Here is an 18,716-nt window from a genome sequence, read left to right on the forward strand (position 1 = left end):
ATAATCTCCGAGTTGGCACGATTTCGTACTGTCGCGGGAGCCAAGTGCCACGAACTTTTTTCTCGGCACTAAACTATTTAGATGCGGCTACAGTGAAGCTTTCGTCACTTCAGCCGCTTTTTTAATTTAGTGTATGTTTATTTTCCGGAAGATCTTTACGATTCCGAATAAGTTAATAGGCACACCTACTTGCATAGTTATAATTTTCTAATGAGGTACTCCAGGGCTTTCATTCGCAGCCCGTTTCTGCTCAAAGGCGTGAGATTTTACGTTTGGCGTTGTCTTTATTATTTATTTGCGACTTTGAGAGGTGAAACTTCAGGTTTCTGCCGGCCGTGGGAGCCACACCGATTTTTGGCCACGCCATCCACCGTAGCTGCTCATATATACGTATTCAGTCCATTTAAAATTTCTAGCACATTATGTGTAATTAAACGGGCCTTTTGAGTCTCAAATTTGAACTCCAAGACAGGGAGCTCAGATTCTGTACCGGCCTCCGCCGATGGTATAGCAGTTCTCGTTGATTCCATAGCTTTTCGACTTAAACAGCTTTGTTATGTCAGGCAGGGGTTCCTCCACGACCTTTTTCTTCTCAGATAACGCAGCCCGCACCTTTTCCATCTGCTCCTCGGACACCGAGTACGGGTCGACGGCCTTGTCGTCGGCGGGCGCCTCAGCCTGGTCTAGAACGGTGCTCTTGAGGTGAGGGTTCCAGCCGACCTGGAACGCAGACTGCAGCTGAACGTGGATGAGCGGGCACTTGGTCACCGAGTCGATCATGAGCCCGTAGTTCTTGAGGTTGTGGAAGCTGACCCAGCAGTCCTTCCTGGGCCTCTGCCTAACCACAGAGGCGCTGCCCTCAAACAGGCTCGGAATCTCCCCCCTCAGCAGCTCGTTCCTCTTAAAGTCGTCCAGGTATTTCGAGGACATGATCAGGGCGTCAGTCTCACTCACCTCGTTGGCCTCATCCTTGGCCAGGCTCCTTATACTGTCCCTCTTCAGGATCTCCACCTGCTCCTCGTCCAGCCTCGGATCCGGTATTTTCTCCCCAAAGTAAAAGTTTTTTCCTCCCCAGTCCTGCCTGGGGATGTCGAACGGTCTTCCGAACAGGCGGCAGTAGTCCTTTGCGATATTGTACTCCAGGTAGTCGTCGTAGAAGAACACCTGAACGTAATGTGCATTGCGGCAGAGTCGCGACGCCAGCGTCAGCATCAAACATACCTCTCCGTCGTAGATCCTCTGCCTGAGTGATTTCTTATTGAAAAGTCGCCTGTAAGTCGGATCCTCTCTCTTGACTCGGTTCAGCTCCACGTTCATCTTGGGCTCAACTGAGCTATCTTTTTCGGCTTTGTCCGCCTCTTTAGCAGGCTTTTCCGTATCTACACGTTTATGATGAACATGTGCAAATACCTTTGATTTCCACACCCGTTCCCGCCTTATACTTAAAATATTCCTTCGTTTTAAACTCGTAGGGGTATCTGCGGTGGTGGAAGGGCGCCCTTATGTGGGTAGTCCTGTTGATGTGTACGTTGCGGACCAGGTCAACGACTTTTGGCGGCGACCAGGAGTAATCGGGCCCCGGTTCCTCAGAATCCTCGGGTTCCTCCCACCACTTAACTTCACTATCCTCGTTTCCGTAAATATCTATCTGATCAGACATTGTTTAAACCTTAAAAACTAGAACACGCGTTAAGCAAATTTTATTTTACAGGGATCTTAAAAACTACATTTAAAAATAATGAAATCTGATCAATATCGACTTTTGCGCTTGTGCACCATGATGTGTAAGCGAGCATCCCATTATTCCAATAAAACCCGGATATAAGCACCAAGTAGAGTGAATAGAACTGATTATATTATTATTTAGTGGCCGTCGAGGGTATTTGCCCAAAAATTGTCCTCTGAACTCCACTAACTCGTGAGTGGCAGTGGCTCCTGATTTAAAATTAATTTACAGCCCGAATTACCTGCTTCACTATCTCCATTGCTCGGTTCAGTGTGACCTCCTTAGAGCAGCTGGTTCCGTCCTCGTTCACTATCTCGTAAAACACTTGAGCCGGCTTAAGCAGTTGCTCCCTTAATAATCTATAGGCCATACCAACGCACCTGAACGTCGTTACGACTATCTGGGACCCTTCCTTGGCCTGTTTTTCCAGTAACTTGGCCAACTTGCTCCTGTATTGGTCGTCCAGCGCCGAGTCAACTTCGTCCAGCAGGTAAAAGGGCGCCGGCTTCAGCTTCTGTAGCGACAAAATGAACGCCAATGACACCAGCGTCTTCTGCCCCCCTAAGTCATTTTGATAAGATGCTCTCCATTCCAGTGTGCTTACCTGACAGCTGATTTATTTGTGCATCTTCTGAAGTTGAGTTAAACGAGACCTTTATGTCCAATCCGCTGAAATGCTCATCGTTGTCCACTACGATGCACTCTGCAAATGTGTAAATAAAAATCGTGAACGGCTGGAGGAAATCCAAAAATAAAAAAGGTTTTGAAATAAAAATTGAAGTGACTCTATCACTGTGCTACACTTTCTAACCTGGAAGATGCGCCTCTGCGCTTCTGTGTTTATCCTTTTTTATCAGCGCCTACGACCATTCTTATTTATGATGCAACCAACCAGCTTAATTTTCCCATTGGGGACCAGCTGCTGAAATATTTCTCCAATGTTTCCGTTAGTCGTCGCTACCAGGTCAACCAAGTTCTTATCCTTTTCCGTTTTCAGCTTCTACAAATTAATCAGTTTAAACACTTAATTCAACTCCATGTCGTACCTTAATTGACTTGTATATCTCCTCTTTCGAGAGTAGTATTTGATGCTTTCTACTACTCAGCTGTTCAAACTCGTCTAAAAACAGAAATTAGTATTCTTTTCTAACCCTTTAAATCGTTACAGTCCTTCGAGGATACGTGGCTGGAGTAGTCCAGGTAACTGCATTCCTAATAATTTTACATTAAACCATCACTCGCATCCGATTAACTAATAATAGTTGTAGCTTTCAAAACTATAACTACAGCCTACTTTGTTAATTTGTGCTAGTTGATCTAGCACTAAACTCCGCTCCTTAATCATATTCAACTTTGCGCTTTCTCTCACTTTAACGTCCATGCAACTTAGTTGTGATTTGTATTCACTCAGTGCGAGCCTAACCATTGTTACATTTAATCCTTGTGTTATTCTTACGTGATTGACGACTTTAACTGTGCTATTGACTTCAATTTACTCGTTTCCTGCTGCAACTTAAAATAATTTGATTTATTTTCATTTTCCAGCTTCAATATTTGCAGATTAACTTCTTCAATTTTGTCCTAAAAAATACACATATTTAATTGTATATTCAAATAGCTTTTTACTGTTTCATCTAACTTTTATTGCTAGTACAGAAGTAGTAATAGTAGTAGTAGCAGTGGTATTAGTAGTAATAGCAATACTACCAATAGTAGTAGCAACAGTAGTAATAGCAATAGTAGCAGTGACACTTACTTGTATTGCTTCGTTTAAGTAGTCATTTGAAAACTCCTCGCTCAACTAAAAGCTCTTATTCAACCTTAAGCTTACGTTGTTTTTTGCCGTTTCCACCTCCTTCAGCGTCTGCTTCAACTCCTCCAGGTGATGCTTGTAGTCGTTCAGCATTTGCGTGTTCACTATTATCTTCTTGGACAAATCTGCTCTCTTCACGCTCAGCTCTTCGTATCTGCTTTTCAGCTGCTGTTTCTTTCCGTCTAGACTCAGCATTTCATTCTTCAGGGCAGCCAAACTCCTGTAGTTCTTTTCAAGCTTCCCGTCTATTTGCTCCGTGTCATCACTTTTACTCTTCCTGTCCTTCTTTGCATTCAACGACTCCTTAAAACTACACGTTACTTTATTTTATCTTATTTTTTCACCTGTTAATCTGATCATCGATCAATTTTATCTGATTTTTAAATTCAGTTTGCTTATCTTCGTCCATTTTTAGTTTCAGTGACTCCTCAAAGCTAAATAGTGTTATAACATTCGAATCGTTCCTATTACTATAACTTTAACAATTTAACCTAGCTTTCTACTACTTCTTACTCTGTTAAGTTATTTAACGATATTGTCAGTGAGTTGTACTGTTCGAACGCGCTGTTGTACTCTTCTTTCGTCAAATTGTAACGTAACTTCACATCCTCCAGCAGCTACGTCTATATTTCTTCGTTTTACTAACCTTATTTATCTCATCCAACTCCGAGTTTAACACCTTTATCTTCTTCTCAGTGCTATCGTACTCTTCCTGTGCGTTTTTCAATCTAAATTATCACATGTCATCTTTTGCCGTTACTTTTTGTATGTCAACAGCGTCGAGTCTCCCAAATTCGTGTAGCCTCCCGATACGATGCCATTGTGATAAAACTGTAAATAGTGTGAGTTATCGACTGTTTTGTCATTTTTTCTAGTTACGCTGACCACTCGTATCTGTTTGCTATATACCCTAGGTATCTTATCTGCCTTTGTACATCTATCTATCTATCAATCAACTCTTTGTATATTCTTCGTAACTACTCCTTACTATTTCTCCGTTCATCGTCACTGAATTCTGGTTTTTCGACAACAGCTTTATTGCCGTCTCTGTATCTGGCACCAGGTTAAAGTCTTTGAGCAGCGAGTCTATCAGGCTATCCAGTTTCGGATCGTACTTGACGCAAGCCTTCAGCGGTACCACACTTTCATCTGCCTCCTTGCTCCCACTCCTTATTTCCGGCTCCTGATTCAGCAAGTCCAGCGAGATGATTCTTATGTTGGTCGTGTATCTACTCCGCCTGCTCTCTATGAAGTTCACCAGCGCCTTTGCGTACTCTATGTTTGAGACCACGATTGTGAACAGCTTCGACCTCAGCACCTGTTCTATTGCTATTTTATACTCGTCCTTGACCGTTATGATATCTATCAGCACGCCCACGAAGCTACTGTGGTCCAGGTGCTCGTACGTCAAATCAGTCATATTTTCATCACCATTGTCGCTATTGTTGTTGCTATTGCTTTTGTTGCTGCTGGTATTGTTGCTCTTCGTATTGTCGTTGCTTCTGCCCCCCTGATTCAACCAAAGGCTTATCAGATCCAGTATTTGCTGATTCGAAAAGGACACCTTCTTAAAGTCCTCCTGCGCTTGCACCAGGTTCAACTTCAGCTTCGAAAGCTTCAGCATTTCCGTCGACAGCTGCTTCTGCTTCGCCCTCTTGCTCTCTGAACTCAACTCCATTTCCACTCTTTGCCTCTCGTACGACTCCAACTTCCTGTTCTTAGCGGCCTCGCTGTTGTATAGGTCGTTTCTTATCCTTTTCAGGTCGTTTTCGCACTGCAGCAGCGACTCCTGCATCTTCTTGTTGTTAATCTCGTGGTCTTTTATCGTCTGGTTCAGGAACTTCTTCTGCTTTTCCAGCTTACTAATAACCGTTTGCACCTCCTCCGACGTCTTGATTGGTCCTGAACTCTTTGCTGCGTTCGCCTTTTTGTACAGCAAGTCGTTCACTTCAATTTCTATTCTTGATATGCTTTCTGACACCGTTGCCATTCTCGGACTCAGCTTTTCCATACACGTGTTCGTGTCCCTAATATTCGTGGTCAGGTCACTCAGCTCCTTGTTGTAGTTCTCGTTGCTGTACGTTATTGCTGTTATTTCACTCTCCAGTCCTCTTATCTCGTTCGATATCTGGTCGTATTTACTTTGCAGGTTGTTCAATTCGTTTGACTTTTCGTCGCAGCTGTTCTCCGAGATCGACTTCAGGTACGACTTGTGCTTCTTCAGCTGCGAGTCCAGGAAGTCGAACTTTTTCTGCAGGTCTGAGACCAGCTTGCTCTGCTCCGCCTCGTCCTCCGCCGCCTTCCTCAGGCTGCCTTCCACTTCCTCCACCTTCAGCAGCATCAGGTTGCACTGCAGCACCTTCCTCTTCGTGTCCAGCCCCTTCCAGTTATCCAGGTCCTTCTGCTGCGACTCCAGTGCGCTCAACTTTCTCGCCACTTGCTGGAACTGCCCCTCCAGGCTGTTATATGTTATCGTCGACTCCTGCAATATTTTTAACGAGTCCTCTATCTTCAGGTCGAACGACTTGTGGCCCGCCACTTCTCTGAACACTCCCAGGCGCTCCTCTGCTGACGCGCTTGCCATCTTCGACACTGAGCCCTGCATTACCACGTAGTGCAGGTCGCTGCTTTGCGATTTTTCGGAGTGGATCAGGTTAATGCTCTCCAGCAGCTGCCTGTATTCCTTCGGCCGCATGTTCTTCCCGTTGACCGTGTACACATCCTTTGACTCCGAGAACACTCTCTTCAGGCACAGCTCCTTAGCGTCATTCAGACACGACGAAATGTTTTTGTCTGACGATATATCAAACACTACCTCTGCGAAGGCCGTGAAGTCTTCAGACATGGAGGCCTCGTCTCCTTTGTACAAAAAATTCGCCCGGTTAAACTGCGATATGCTTTCTCCGAGCACGAAGCTGATTGCCAGAAATACGTTACTTTTTCCCGATCCATTCAGTCCAACTACGGTGAAATTGTTAAGTGTGTATGCTTCCCACTTACCTATTGCGTTGTATGTCGGTGAGAACGAAAAGACGGCGAGTTCCTTATAGGTTCTAAACCCTTTCAAGCGCACATACTTAATATACATTATACGCTCCGAATGAATAAAATATATATTGTATTTTTATGAATTTGTCGCAACATCACATTTAATGTGCGGTTGTTGAATATTAACATAAAAACTACATTTTCAGCTGGAATCGGTATATTTATCCAAAATTCCCTCTATTTGTTTTATTATTACTGATTTGTGTTTAGGAATCTCAACAGTTATCGGTTTCGTCATCCCACCTTCTACTTGAGTTGAGCAGCTCGAAACTTGATTCAGTATTGCCATTAGTGACTTATCCACCTCAGCCGTTTCCATCAACTTGGTGAAACTTTTCCAGGTCGATGAGGGTATTAGTTTATAGGCTCCTTTCAGTGCTCCCAGAAGGCCTTTCATGGCCTCCGTTCCACGCTCAACTTTGCCTATTCGCTTTAATATCTCCTGCAAACATACCTGTCTTCAGACATGATATAAACACCTGCTCATACAGTCCAAATGAGATTCTAATCCTCCTCTGCGATGTGTATCTGTCCCTTTCCTCCCAGCTTATTCCATTTTCACGAATGATGTCAAAGTGCTTCAGTACCAGCAGGGGCTGAAAATTGTCACATGTCAGTGTATGCTTATGGCTTTATATCACGGTGTCTATGTGTGCGTTTCTAACCTTATCGAGCGAGTTGCACACTCCGAAAAACCTTTCGTACAGCCCAGCGTCAGGCATACAGTTCAGCTGAAGTGGTGTAATGTAGCATTAAAGTACCTTGATCATGTATTGGAGCAGTTCGTCTATCGAGTCCAAGTCTCCCCTTTCAAAGTCATGTTCTAGGCAGCACACGAACATGTGGTAGTGGCACCTGAAAAGTACTTAGTTGTCAGTTTCGTACCAGTTTGAAAAGACCAGTTTGGGTACCAGCATAAACATCATGTTTAGGGCGGTGGCTCCACTGACGTTGTGCCGCAACAGTTGTCGCATTAACTCGTAGATATCTGCAACCTAAGCGTCACTGATTACGTTTTGGAAACTAACCCCTAGTAGGCGCCCAGATGCCTCAAATCCCCTTATGTAGTTAATGGTTGATTCCAACAAGTTTTCTCCATCGGATCGGGGCCTATTTTTACAGAAAAAGGTTAGTTTTGAAATAAAAATGAAAAGCTCCTCCAAATAACTGACTATGTTATCCAGGTTTGTTCTTCGTTGTAGTATACTGCTCAGCTTAGAGTCGTTCTTTCCAAACTTGGTCAAAGTTTCACCGGTTGCGTCTCCGTTTGCAACTATAATCTCATTGGTTGAGAATATGTTACTCAGAGAGTGCTTCAGTATCAAATATATTGACCAATCGGACCCTTTCATTTGTGTAGGCTCCAGCGACTTTAGTGAAACAGTGTGATTCTGAATAACCTCAAAGTCGTATGACAAATCGGTGCTTGACATCAGCGATAGTGAATCTGCTATCAGCTCATCAAATCCACTCCCAAGTCGATTCTCGCGTTTTTCTAAGAACTCTTTCAGCTGTCTTTTATCATCTTCATTTAAATGTAACTCATAATTTGGGTCGAGTTCGCCATTTATTGAATCGTTCATTCCCAACTTTTCTAAAAACAGTGACATTAGGGTCACAAACTTCCTCGAGTGGAAGCACGAGTACATGGCATGGTTGTACACTGAATCCATGCGCTCTGACCTTTCCTTGTTCGTGTCGTGAAATTCGTATCCCAGGTTCCTCTTAAACCTGGTTTTTGCATTCTTGAACCCGCCCATTTCATCAAGTGTAGCCTTGCCAAAGTCTCTGAACACAGACACTCTTTTGAGGTATTCAACTCCAAATGACTTCATTACTGATATAAGTACCAGCGATAGTACCCAGCCATCGACATAAGCTCTATTTATTGCCCTCATTCCTATTTCAAAGGAGTATATGTCAGTGACGAATCTGCTTGGCATGATTCGAACTAGGGTCTGAACCAGCCTGTTGAACTCCCTGTTTACCCAGTGATCATTGAACAAAACTCTATACCCTCTTGACATAGCTACATTATCCATTGTTTTCCACCTATTGTAGAGCCTAAAAACATTGAGATTCAAACATCTTACAGGTCAAGTGAGTTATTGTATCCGCTGCCATCCAACTCACTGGCAAGTAGCTTTAGTAGCTTTTCCTTATACGAACCATATGTTTCAGAAGATTCATCTCGAAACGCGTCTTCAAATATTGATTTAACGTCAAGTATTCTGTTACAATCAACATTGTTTATGAGTCCAATCTGAGAAGTGTGTAACACAACTACAAACTTACATCAATATCCGATAAAGAGTAAGCCTTTTTAGGGTCCGTGTTCTCAAACTTTGTTTTTGTTTTCCTTATTTGAGCACCTTCCCGGTCATAAGTTTGTTTTATACCATGATTATCGACATTTACTGGGCCAAATTCCTGAACAACACACTCTAGTTGATAAGTTTTTGTGGAATCCAACTTTTTTGTATCATATTCCACTCCGAAATCTCCATTTAAGGCGTTTCTTGAAAATAATTTACAAGAATTTTTACGAGGGTTCGAGTAAGGTGCGATATAGGTGTAAGGGCTTGATACGTAACATTGGTATTTGGAAGGGTTAATTGAGCCTTCCTTTCTTGAAATTAATATACTATTTGAGTCTTTTAAATTTTTTATAAAAATGATGATAAATAGCTCAATCATAAAATTTTTGACCATAACGTTGAGTGTGCCTAACGAAAAGGTCTCTACATTTGTATGAATAAAGCTCATTTTAAAAATTATTTGTATGGTACATTTTGGAATTCTAGAATCCTTGTTTTCCAAATCATCTGGTACTGGGCTGTAGAGAGCATATATATAGCCTAAATCGCTTTTTATTCTCCCCATAGGTTGAGCTAGTTTTGCAAAAAATAGACCAAAATGTTTACACATTTTGTGTTTATTGCTATAATCACTCTTTTTTCGCACTCATTGAGTGTAAATGTTCTTTACGATATCAATGGCGGTGACAATGATGTCGTGATTAAAGCTGAGTTCAAGGCCATCTTTACTTCCACATCAAGAATAGTTCCACGTGAAGACATTAAAATAGTGGAAGTGGTAGAAAATGATGTTGTTCTTTGGGAATATGAAAAGGAGGATGAAATGTGTAGCCTTGTTGTGATTTTCAGGTTTGAGGAGTTTGTAACACTGGTGTGTTTGAAAATAACTTCAGATGACGGAAGTTATAAATTATACTTTATTAAGCAAAATGGAATCTGGGAGATGCTAGAAACACAAGATTTTGACGAGATTCTTGACGACATGAAGTCTAAAATTCCAACGGAAAAACACATTTTGTTAGATATTCAAAACCCTGATGAAGAAAAGGTAAAGGTCTCGCGAAGGAATACTGGAGGAGCTGATTTCATTACGTTTACCACAAACTACCCATATAGCACAATTAAAGTCGTGGACGGAAGGTCAGTGATCTGGAGAGGAATGTACAATGAAGATTGCTGTATCGACTGCGCGGTGTATTTGAAAAATGAAAATTTCGAATTACTTCAGGCTTTTCTGTGCTTCAGTAATAAGGTGGGCTTCAAGTTCTTCAGCAAGGTCGAAAATAGATGGAAAACCATAGAGCAGGATCAATTCTATAACAATTTGAAAACTCTGGATATGGAAGAAGATGATAGATTATATCAAGAATGTGGGAAAATGTTCTGTAGATCGTAAAATTGATACTAAAGTGTTCAAAGAATCTAATATAAAGACGACTTGTGTGGTTGTCAAAACTACATTAGGCGAGTAGGTATGTACACATCGCAATTTAAAATGTTTAACTTTTAATTTTAAAGAACATTAATGTATTATATGTCATTCGATTCGTATTAAAAATATATTATGCTCAACATTTTTGCCCATTGTATGTGTAGACGATTTTAAAATGACGAAAAAGAAGAAAAAAAATAAATTTAATTGGGATAAACCGGATTTTAAAGCACTTAAATCCTATAAAGAATCAAAAAATGTGATCTCTAAACGTTCCAAGCCCAAGTCGAGCAAAAAGTACTCAATGAGTGAAATCAAAAATAGATTATCTGGCAGTAGATTTCGTTTTTTGAACGAACAGTTGTACTCTAGTGAGAGCGAAGAGGCCTGGAATATGTTTAAAAACGATCCGAGCCTGTTTAACATAGTGTGTTTCTAGAATATTAACTTCATTTAGTATCACGAAGGGTACCAGAATCAGGTGTCAAATTGGCCATACAATCCAGTGTTGAAAGTAATATCATGGTTAAAGGATAACAAGCGTTATAAAAGGTAAGTTGAAAGTGTGGATCACTCGCTGTAATTTATCTTTAAAGTATAGGCGACTTTGGATGCGGAGAGGCGTTGATAGCAAGAAGTGTGCCGGATAGGTACCTTAGTACACGGAAACCAATATTGTAGAAAAGTGCACTCCTTTGATCTCGTGGCAACAAACGAGTTTGTAACGGCCTGTAACATGTTAAAGGTAACTTTTCCAGTGTCCGAAAGTAGGGGAGTGTAAGCCGATTTAGGTGCCACTGGAAGATGATTCGTTGGACGTGGCTGTTTTCTGCTTGAGTCTAATGGGCAAAGATTGGCCCTTGTTCATAGTGGAGGCCACCCGTTGCCTAAAGCTCGGGTACGCAATCTAAGAACAATTATGTGCAGAGGCGTGCTAAAGATAGTGGAGGTCACGAGTCGACTTATTAACGTGAAGGAGTTCGTCAAATTCATAAACGCCTACGGATACCAAGCCAACGCCTACAACTACAAGGTAACAAATACATTGCTACATCGGTAGTTAAGCGCAAGATTGATGTGTAAATAAAAACTGATAGAAGGAGGACTTCTTTGTGACCTTTGAATTTATTCTGAAGACTAGGCATGCCTTAAATAAAAGTGCATTTGTGGAAAAAAGCGGACTGCTAAGCCCGTGTTTATACAAGAGCAGGTGACCAGTGTTAACGAACATGAATGTAAACTGTACACATTAGAGAGTATGTGCTAGCTAATCTTCGTGCGCCTCAGGAACTCGCACGCCTTGGTGGTTATCTCAATGTGGTCGTTGACCTTGATGTACGTGGGAACGAGGACCACGAGGCCGTTGTCCAGCGTCGCAGCGTAGTTGCCAGTGTTGAGCTGGACGACCCGGTACTCAATGTGGAAGGGCACGAACACGCCGAGAATCTTGTCGCGCCAGCGCGATATGGTGACCTTCAGGCGGGGCTTCAGGTACTTCAGGCTCGCAATGTTGGTGCCCCTGGGCACGCTGATGTCGCTGAGCTCGGACTTGAAGACGTAGCAGTTGCTGTCCTCGTCAAAGTGGCTGTACTCGCAGCTGACCTTCCTCGGGGTCAGAACTGTCATTTTGCAGCCGTCGGGGAAGGAGAAATACATCTCCTTGGTGGTGTGCAGGAGCTTCATCTTCAGCTTGTAGTGGCCCTTGGACCTGGCCTGGGCAATGTGCTGGGTCGTGGATACGGTGTAAACCTGGTTCTTGTGCAGAACGTAGTGTCCGGCCCTGACGTGGTTGATATTCGTCGGCTCCTCGTAGCCGGTGTCCTCGACGGTCTCGGCGCCCTCGTCCTGAGAGACTGAGCCGATGAGCTCGTCGTCAGTGGCTACAAGCCTCCTCTCCCCGCGAGGCTTCGGCCTCCTACGGCTGAGTTCCTCGGGACTAGCCTTCGAGATCAAGTCCTTGATGAGCTCAGAGTTTTTATCGTGCAGAATCTTACGAAGAATCTCCTTCTTTTCATAGTAATTAAGCGGCCGCACCTGGGAGGAACGTTCGTGCGAGTCTAAATTGTTTTTTTGTGTTTGTGGCACATCATCTGGCTCGTTTAGATCGTGTGTTGAAGATTTAGTTGGCGATTTCAGTTGAGCTTTTACAGTAATACCCGAGAGTGTGTAAGGGTTTGCAATTTTTTTGGAAGATTGAATTATAAAACCTGAAATATATTAAAAATATTGTGTTTATTATAAATTAAAACTTAATTACTAGAATAGATAATACGAATAGAAACTAACATGACGTGAAGAAGGTAGATGTAAAAATATATAATTGACAAAAGTAGATGATTGCAATGAAAATATAAATGATATTTTCATATTGCATAATTAATATTATATAATAACTAGGTGTTTATACTGAAAATGAACATAAATTTGAGTCAATATTGTGTGAAATGGTAATATACCCACAGGAATCATGCTATGTAATAATGGATGAATTAGTGTTGTACTTGTTTTAAAAACGATTGACCAATAAAGTTAGGTATCTCATATTTTTAAGTTCGGGGACTAAGACATATTGGAACGTTAATGTGTAAGTTGCTTAATGAAAGGAATCTGGTGTCGGTTTACTAGGATTTTATAATTTTACTGTTTTCAAATGTATTTAAAATCTGAGCAGTGGATTTTTGTTGAATTTTCAACAACGACGTTGATTTTTCTCTACACTGCTTTCAGGTGCGATATGGAGTCCGGAAATAGATATAATTGAGGTAATTGTACATCATAGTCGATACAGAATAATAAATATTAATTTGATATTTTAAGACGAGACGACAGTTAGATGTGTAATTATTTTAACTGAATTCTGAGAGATTGGATATAGTGCCATTGGAATATCAAAGTACCGTTGCCTCAATAAGCTAAATTTGGGTAAACTCTGGGTATATTTTGTGAAGAACCTAAATTTAATGTAATTTGATGTAGTTTTCTCAAATGAACGGTGGTATTTTGGGAATGTGTAAATAATGTGTAATGATTCCATCTAATTTAAAAAAAACGGCAATCATTTTCAAATATTGGTAGAAGATTTTGATATTAACTAACAACAAATATCAAAAATAAACTTTGCACATTATTGGTCTAATTATAAGTGTTTTAATAGTGAAGGTTGAACAGTGATTCAATAAATTGCATGAATCTCTCGAGTAAAATAATTTAATAGAGCTAATTTACCAAATACAGTTTGTTATAGAATCAAAAATAGGTTTTATAATTTAAATTTGAACGTAGATTTATAATGTTGACAGAAAAGGTGGTCTTTGTTTTCTAACTTTTAAGCAGTAGTATTTGTAAAATATCTTAGAGTAGTTTTTAATAAAGGTTAATGTCAAATATATAAAGCAAAAGTTAAATGAAGTTAAATTGAATAATTGCAAGACTCAAAAATAATGTTTGTTAGCAAAATTATATTGAATGTTGTGTTGCCACTCTCAGTAATCAATATAAGTTTGGGCCGAGTGGATGGCGAAACCAACAATTATGTATCGCAAATAAAACGCTGCAGTGACTGCTCATGGTCCACTGTAGACGGGTGTAGAGTGTGCCTCCACGAAGGGCATAACTCACAGGTACGTTGACTCCTATTTAAAGTATATGTAGTACTTAATTGGACTTAAGAGGTACGGGAAGAGCGGTAGCGAGTCGGTGTCAACAATACAGTTGGCCAAAGATAACCTTGAACTGTTTAAGAACGGCAAAATATCGTTCGCCTTGAGGTCGGAAGGGCCTTTTGGGTCCCTAGGGTTCAACGAAAAACTACACGGTAGCAACTTTGCAAACGTGTATAACAATGAGCCCAAAAATACTTCAAGATTAAGGCACCACTCAAGCGTGCTATCGGCAGACGAAGTAAACGAGTACATTCCTCTGAACCAAATTAAGGATGTAAGTTAAATTGCGCACATGTTAAATACATCAATTCGTAGTCACTCTACGTCGGATCAATGTATGTCGGATCACCTCCTCAGCTGATGCATCCAATATTTGACACAGGAAGCACGTAAGTTTACGTTAGCCCAGATAAATACACTTGTGCGTTTAGCAAACACACTAATAATTCGTAGCAACATGTGGGTTGTTGGCACCAATTGTGACAGTGAAACCTGTAAGAAGGTTAAAAGATTTAATCCATCTCTTTCAAACACATTTAAAGCTCTAGCGAAGCCCAAGAGGATACACATCAGGGTAAGTGAGACACACATTTAATATTGGCCGTGCTCTTGCAAAACTATAATAATATACGCAGTTTGGCACTGGTGAAATCGAGGGGAAACCAGCCAAAGATGTTGTTAAGATAGGCGGAATGTCGTTTGAGCAGGCTTTTGCAGTGGTTGAAAAGGAAAATGATCCTGGAAGTGATTTTAATGTGTTTGAGGTATGTTTACGACCATTCACCTTCTCTATTGCGCGCACGCTAATGTACTTTAGAGAATCAACTTTGAGGGCATTGTTGGACTGGCGTTCTCCGAAATGTCGAGCATAAAGGCGCCGTCAGTGCTAGAAAACCTCACCAAGTTGAACTTGCTGTCCCACAACGAGTTCTCGTTCTACATTGGAGAGGACACGCGCGACGCGCTGCTAATGTTCGGAGGCGCAAACTCTGAGTTCTACGAGGGAGAGCTGAAGATGTTCCCAGTGGTCAGGGAGCACTACTGGGAGGTTGCGCTGGACGAAATATACCTGGGCGCCGAGAAGATTTGCTGCAAGGAGAAGAGCTACCTGATATTTGACTCCGGAACCTCGCTCAACAGTGTGCCGAGTTCCGAGTATTCCGACTTCCTGAGCATGATCGACAAGGTTCGTCCGCAGTTTCCTAACTCCTGTTTTAGAAGTGCATCAGTGATTTCGACGGTCTCACCATCACCTACGTGCTGGTTAGTTTACATTTAGTTTCTTGGTGTTTCATGGGTTATTGCTCCTTGCCATCTCTAATCCACTGACTTAGGGCGGAGAGAAGATTGTTATTGAGCCGAGTCAGTACATATACAAGCAGGGCGACCACTGCACCCCGGCGTACATGCAGCTGGATGTGCCTTCTCAGTTTGGCCACGCCTACGTTCTAGGGTCCAGTGGATTTATGCGCTACTACTTCACGCTCTTCAGAATGGGCAGCGGAGAGAGACCATCAATGGTACGTCAATGCTGAGGCCTAGTAATTACAGTCTGCTATGTTTATATAATTCGGACTCTTAGTTATATACAGCTCTAGTTAAATACGACGCTGTCGCGTGTAGATAGTTGTGTACCCATGCAATAATACTTTAATAGGTTGGTGTTGCTCCTGCCAAGAGGGGCCCTGAGGTGTCCAAGCGTGCTCGTGAACTAGCCCTAATGAACTCTGAATTTTAGTCCCAGTGCCGTCTTTACTTCTGTAACTGACCATAATGTTTAATGTTGTGAGTGTTTCTGTGTGTATTAACACTATGGCCTATTATTTTGTTTATGTGGAGGTGCTGAGCTGCGGGACTGAGTGCTAGAGGCTGTGGGTTACTGTGGTCACTGGGTAAATTAAACCGATTGGCGTCATTAGTGGCCATTCACTCTATTCAAACAGTGGAAACCCGTACTCGTCAACTGGCGGGGGCGGCGGCTCAGTTTCGAGGTACTCGACGGGCTTGTAGCCACGCGCCCCTGTGGGCCAGGTCTCCTCAAGCTCAGACTTGTCGGCGCCGCAGTTGTGGCACTTGAAATCCTTCTGCGTTCTGAAGGCGTGTCCCTGCGGGACGTTGAAAAACTCGCCCTCCAGCGTCCTCAGTGGACCCACGAAGACGACGGCGTCGCACTTGCGGCAGCGCCGCATTTCGCTGGGCTGCGAGGAGGTGACCCTGTAGAAGTTCGTCCCCTTCTGCGAGTCCGTCAGGTTATTCATGCTGGTCCTCATTGAGCTCTGCACACTCAGCCTCCCGCCCGTGCGCAGGTGCTCCTTGAGCATCGGCAGGTCCTTTTTCTTGATCAGCGGGTCGCCCGGGAAAGCGGGCCCGTCGCCCGGCGATTCCTGCTTCAGGCGCCTCGCCCTCGCCTCTTTGAGGAGTTTTTGGCGGTGCTTTTCCGCCTCGTTGTTCAGGTTCTTCTTTTTGAAGCTGTTTAGCATTTCGTGGCACTCCTCGTAGACTGGCAGCGTGAAGTCCAGCTTCTTCGCCTTCGGCCTTATGACGCTTTGGCCCGATTCGAAGATTTTTCCGAAGGTTTCCACTGGCGACACTGCTGAATTCTTCAGGTTCCACCTGAGGTTATCTATTTGCATCAGGAATTTCATGTACTCGGTCCTAATTTCCGCCAACTTTTCGCGCGCGTACTCTTCGTCCGTCTGCTCAGCTTCCTTTTCCTTCTTCTCGGGCTGGTTCGTCTTCCCCATGTGCTCCTCCCACTCCTCCAGGTCGCTGCGTGTGTTAAACGGGTTTCCCATTTCTTCCAGGTGCTTCCTCCTACACCTCGCTCTCTTAGCTGCGTCGACTGCGCTTGGCACCTTTTTTGCGAAGAAGTCTGCCTTATCAGCCTGCGACATGTGAGAAAATATTCTTAGCTCCTCCTGTGCTTTCTTAATGTCCCTCCTAATTTCTTCTACCTCCTCCTTTGTAAATTCTGATGGATCCTTATCGTCCTCGTCCTCGTCCTCGTCTTCATCTTCGTACAGGTCCTTGTTCGCCTCCTCTGCGCATTTTTTTTCCAGCTCCTTATCTTCTGGCACCAGCACCTCCACGTTAACGTATGGCATTTCTCCTCCGATTATTCCGAAAGGCTTGTATTCCGCTGGGATCTTCGACAGATCTCCCACCTTCTCCTTCAGTTTCCTAATTATTTCTTTACTTCGCACCTTAAATTTTTTAAACTCTTCCAGCGTGAACTTCATTTGTGCTTCCATGAACTTTCTGTATGCCAGGAACCTGTGTACCTTTATCTTCTTTTCAACTATGTGCGGTATTTGCTCCTGCGTGATTGTATCCATTTGTGTCTTTACGAGGTTATTGTAGATCATCCTACAGTATGGCTCGTCCACTTCGAGAAATTTAATAACCTCCTCTGGGAGTGACGGCATCTCCCTGTTCTTAAAGTAATCTATCATCCAAACTTGTGTATATAAGACGTATGACAGCTGTTTTATTTTATAGTTGGGGAATTCTTCAAAATTAATTGCTTTTGTCGACAGGTCCAGCAATTTTTTTTTAAACTCTCTGTACTCCTCTACTGTTTTAGGATACGTCACTGCTCCTTCCAACTCCAACTGCTCCATTTCGTCATTGAGTATATCCATATACTCGTCACTGATAAGGGAGCCTATGTATCATTAGTTATCGTTTCTTACACACTAACACTAGTAGTTATGGTCCAATTCCGCTTACCCTTTGCCAAACGTAGAATAGAACTTGTATCGAGGTCCTCATATTTGTATATTTCGTGGTAATCATCTGATGGTAATACTTGTCCTGATTTTTTAAATACGTGTTTTAACACCAAGATGTTATCCAAATTGAGTCTATTGTCACATTTCCGGTATATTTTTTGTAATGAGGAATACAGTGTATCGTACGGCAGCTCTATATACTCCACCAGGCGTTTGAACGACATTAAGCTCCTTAGTGACAAATCTAAACCTATTTCAGTCCACTCTAGCAAAAGCTTCGTTATAAACTCCTTCTTCTTTTCAATAGTGTCCAATTCACTGAATATTAGTATTTGTTAAAGCTCTCTTACTTCAGCTCAGGGTATTTATCAAATTGACAATCTCGATCACTTCTAACTCCAAACAACACATTCTCAGGCAACTCCTAACAAATAATGTGTAAAGATAACAAATCAATATTCACTAGGAAAGTTCAAAGTACCTTTGGGACAAGAGGTTGAAACGGTTCCTTTTCAAAAAGTTTATTAATTTGTGATAGCGGATTCAACATGCCTACAGGCTTAATGCTATTTCTAAATACACTCATGATTATAAATTAAACTAACTTGTGGTTACCCATGCTTATGGGCAAGTTCGACCTATGAGGAATCATAGGAATGCCAACGAACCCTAGGCAAACCTTAGTGAATGATACCATTGGTCAATGAGTTCAATACAACTTAAACAATATGTTAAACTCAACATATGCCATTAGTTACTCTTAAGAGTCTAATAACTCTAACAATTTGGTAAAACTCAAATTTAATCGATTAGTTTTTATCGAGTTATAAGTTTAAATGATGTGTGTGTGATTAAGTCAATAAACTGTTGTCTTCAAATGACATCCGAAGGATACAATATTATTAATTATCAGAACACTAATTTACACTAATATAGGAATATAAATCTTCTCGCTATATATATATATTTATTAAAATATAATACTG

General features: G+C 42.0%; 8 protein-coding genes across 8 annotated transcripts; 3 read left to right on the forward strand and 5 right to left on the reverse strand.

Annotated features, from left to right (window-relative positions):
• Positions 1 to 477: 477 nt before the first annotated feature.
• On the reverse strand, positions 478 to 6,627 carry TOT_030000536 (chromosome segregation protein; the record flags this gene model as incomplete). Its single annotated transcript, XM_009693279.1, is given in 17 exon segments — positions 478 to 1,164; positions 1,222 to 1,379; positions 1,411 to 1,585; positions 1,968 to 2,287; positions 2,331 to 2,403; positions 2,619 to 2,726; positions 2,773 to 2,846; positions 2,878 to 2,938; positions 3,021 to 3,144; positions 3,183 to 3,307; positions 3,558 to 3,849; positions 3,884 to 3,973; positions 4,053 to 4,156; positions 4,186 to 4,267; positions 4,300 to 4,480; positions 4,497 to 6,500; positions 6,540 to 6,627. 17 exon segments carry the CDS (start codon positions 6,625 to 6,627, stop codon positions 478 to 480), a joined length of 4,746 nt encoding a protein of 1,581 aa, XP_009691574.1.
• Positions 6,628 to 6,729: 102 nt separating this feature from the next.
• On the reverse strand, positions 6,730 to 7,429 carry TOT_030000537 (hypothetical protein; the record flags this gene model as incomplete). Its single annotated transcript, XM_009693280.1, has 4 exons — positions 6,730 to 7,010; positions 7,042 to 7,183; positions 7,253 to 7,318; positions 7,349 to 7,429. 4 exons carry the CDS (start codon positions 7,427 to 7,429, stop codon positions 6,730 to 6,732), a joined length of 570 nt encoding a protein of 189 aa, XP_009691575.1.
• A 153-nt stretch (positions 7,430 to 7,582) lies between these two features.
• Positions 7,583 to 9,470, reverse strand: TOT_030000538 (hypothetical protein; the record flags this gene model as incomplete). The annotated part of the gene is made up of 3 exons (XM_009693281.1): positions 7,583 to 8,651; positions 8,681 to 8,850; positions 8,883 to 9,470. The coding sequence occupies 3 exons, from the start codon at positions 9,468 to 9,470 to the stop codon at positions 7,583 to 7,585; spliced, it is 1,827 nt and encodes a 608-aa protein (XP_009691576.1).
• Positions 9,471 to 9,503: 33 nt separating this feature from the next.
• Positions 9,504 to 10,301, forward strand: TOT_030000539 (conserved hypothetical protein; the record flags this gene model as incomplete). The annotated part of the gene is made up of 1 exon (XM_009693282.1): positions 9,504 to 10,301. The coding sequence occupies one exon, from the start codon at positions 9,504 to 9,506 to the stop codon at positions 10,299 to 10,301; it is 798 nt and encodes a 265-aa protein (XP_009691577.1).
• Positions 10,302 to 10,512: 211 nt separating this feature from the next.
• On the forward strand, positions 10,513 to 11,551 carry TOT_030000540 (uncharacterized protein; the record flags this gene model as incomplete). The annotated part of the gene is made up of 7 exons (XM_009693283.1): positions 10,513 to 10,764; positions 10,795 to 10,889; positions 10,934 to 10,987; positions 11,019 to 11,082; positions 11,129 to 11,235; positions 11,265 to 11,370; positions 11,435 to 11,551. 7 exons carry the CDS (start codon positions 10,513 to 10,515, stop codon positions 11,549 to 11,551), a joined length of 795 nt encoding a protein of 264 aa, XP_009691578.1.
• A 49-nt stretch (positions 11,552 to 11,600) lies between these two features.
• On the reverse strand, positions 11,601 to 12,473 carry TOT_030000928 (uncharacterized protein; the record flags this gene model as incomplete). Its single annotated transcript, XM_009693284.1, has 1 exon — positions 11,601 to 12,473. One exon carries the CDS (start codon positions 12,471 to 12,473, stop codon positions 11,601 to 11,603), a length of 873 nt encoding a protein of 290 aa, XP_009691579.1.
• Positions 12,474 to 13,777: 1,304 nt separating this feature from the next.
• TOT_030000542 (pepsinogen) lies at positions 13,778 to 15,737 on the forward strand (the record flags this gene model as incomplete). Its single annotated transcript, XM_009693285.1, has 8 exons — positions 13,778 to 13,957; positions 14,007 to 14,273; positions 14,315 to 14,388; positions 14,453 to 14,573; positions 14,635 to 14,763; positions 14,817 to 15,266; positions 15,334 to 15,519; positions 15,657 to 15,737. 8 exons carry the CDS (start codon positions 13,778 to 13,780, stop codon positions 15,735 to 15,737), a joined length of 1,488 nt encoding a protein of 495 aa, XP_009691580.1.
• A 193-nt stretch (positions 15,738 to 15,930) lies between these two features.
• On the reverse strand, positions 15,931 to 18,427 carry TOT_030000543 (conserved hypothetical protein; the record flags this gene model as incomplete). The annotated part of the gene is made up of 5 exons (XM_009693286.1): positions 15,931 to 17,663; positions 17,729 to 18,048; positions 18,081 to 18,154; positions 18,212 to 18,302; positions 18,336 to 18,427. 5 exons carry the CDS (start codon positions 18,425 to 18,427, stop codon positions 15,931 to 15,933), a joined length of 2,310 nt encoding a protein of 769 aa, XP_009691581.1.
• Between the last annotated feature and the right edge of the window lie 289 nt (positions 18,428 to 18,716).

The sequence above is a fragment of the Theileria orientalis genome, chromosome 3 (assembly GCF_000740895.1).
Source record: "Theileria orientalis strain Shintoku DNA, chromosome 3, complete genome".
Classification (NCBI taxonomy): Eukaryota; Apicomplexa; class Aconoidasida; order Piroplasmida; family Theileriidae; genus Theileria; species Theileria orientalis.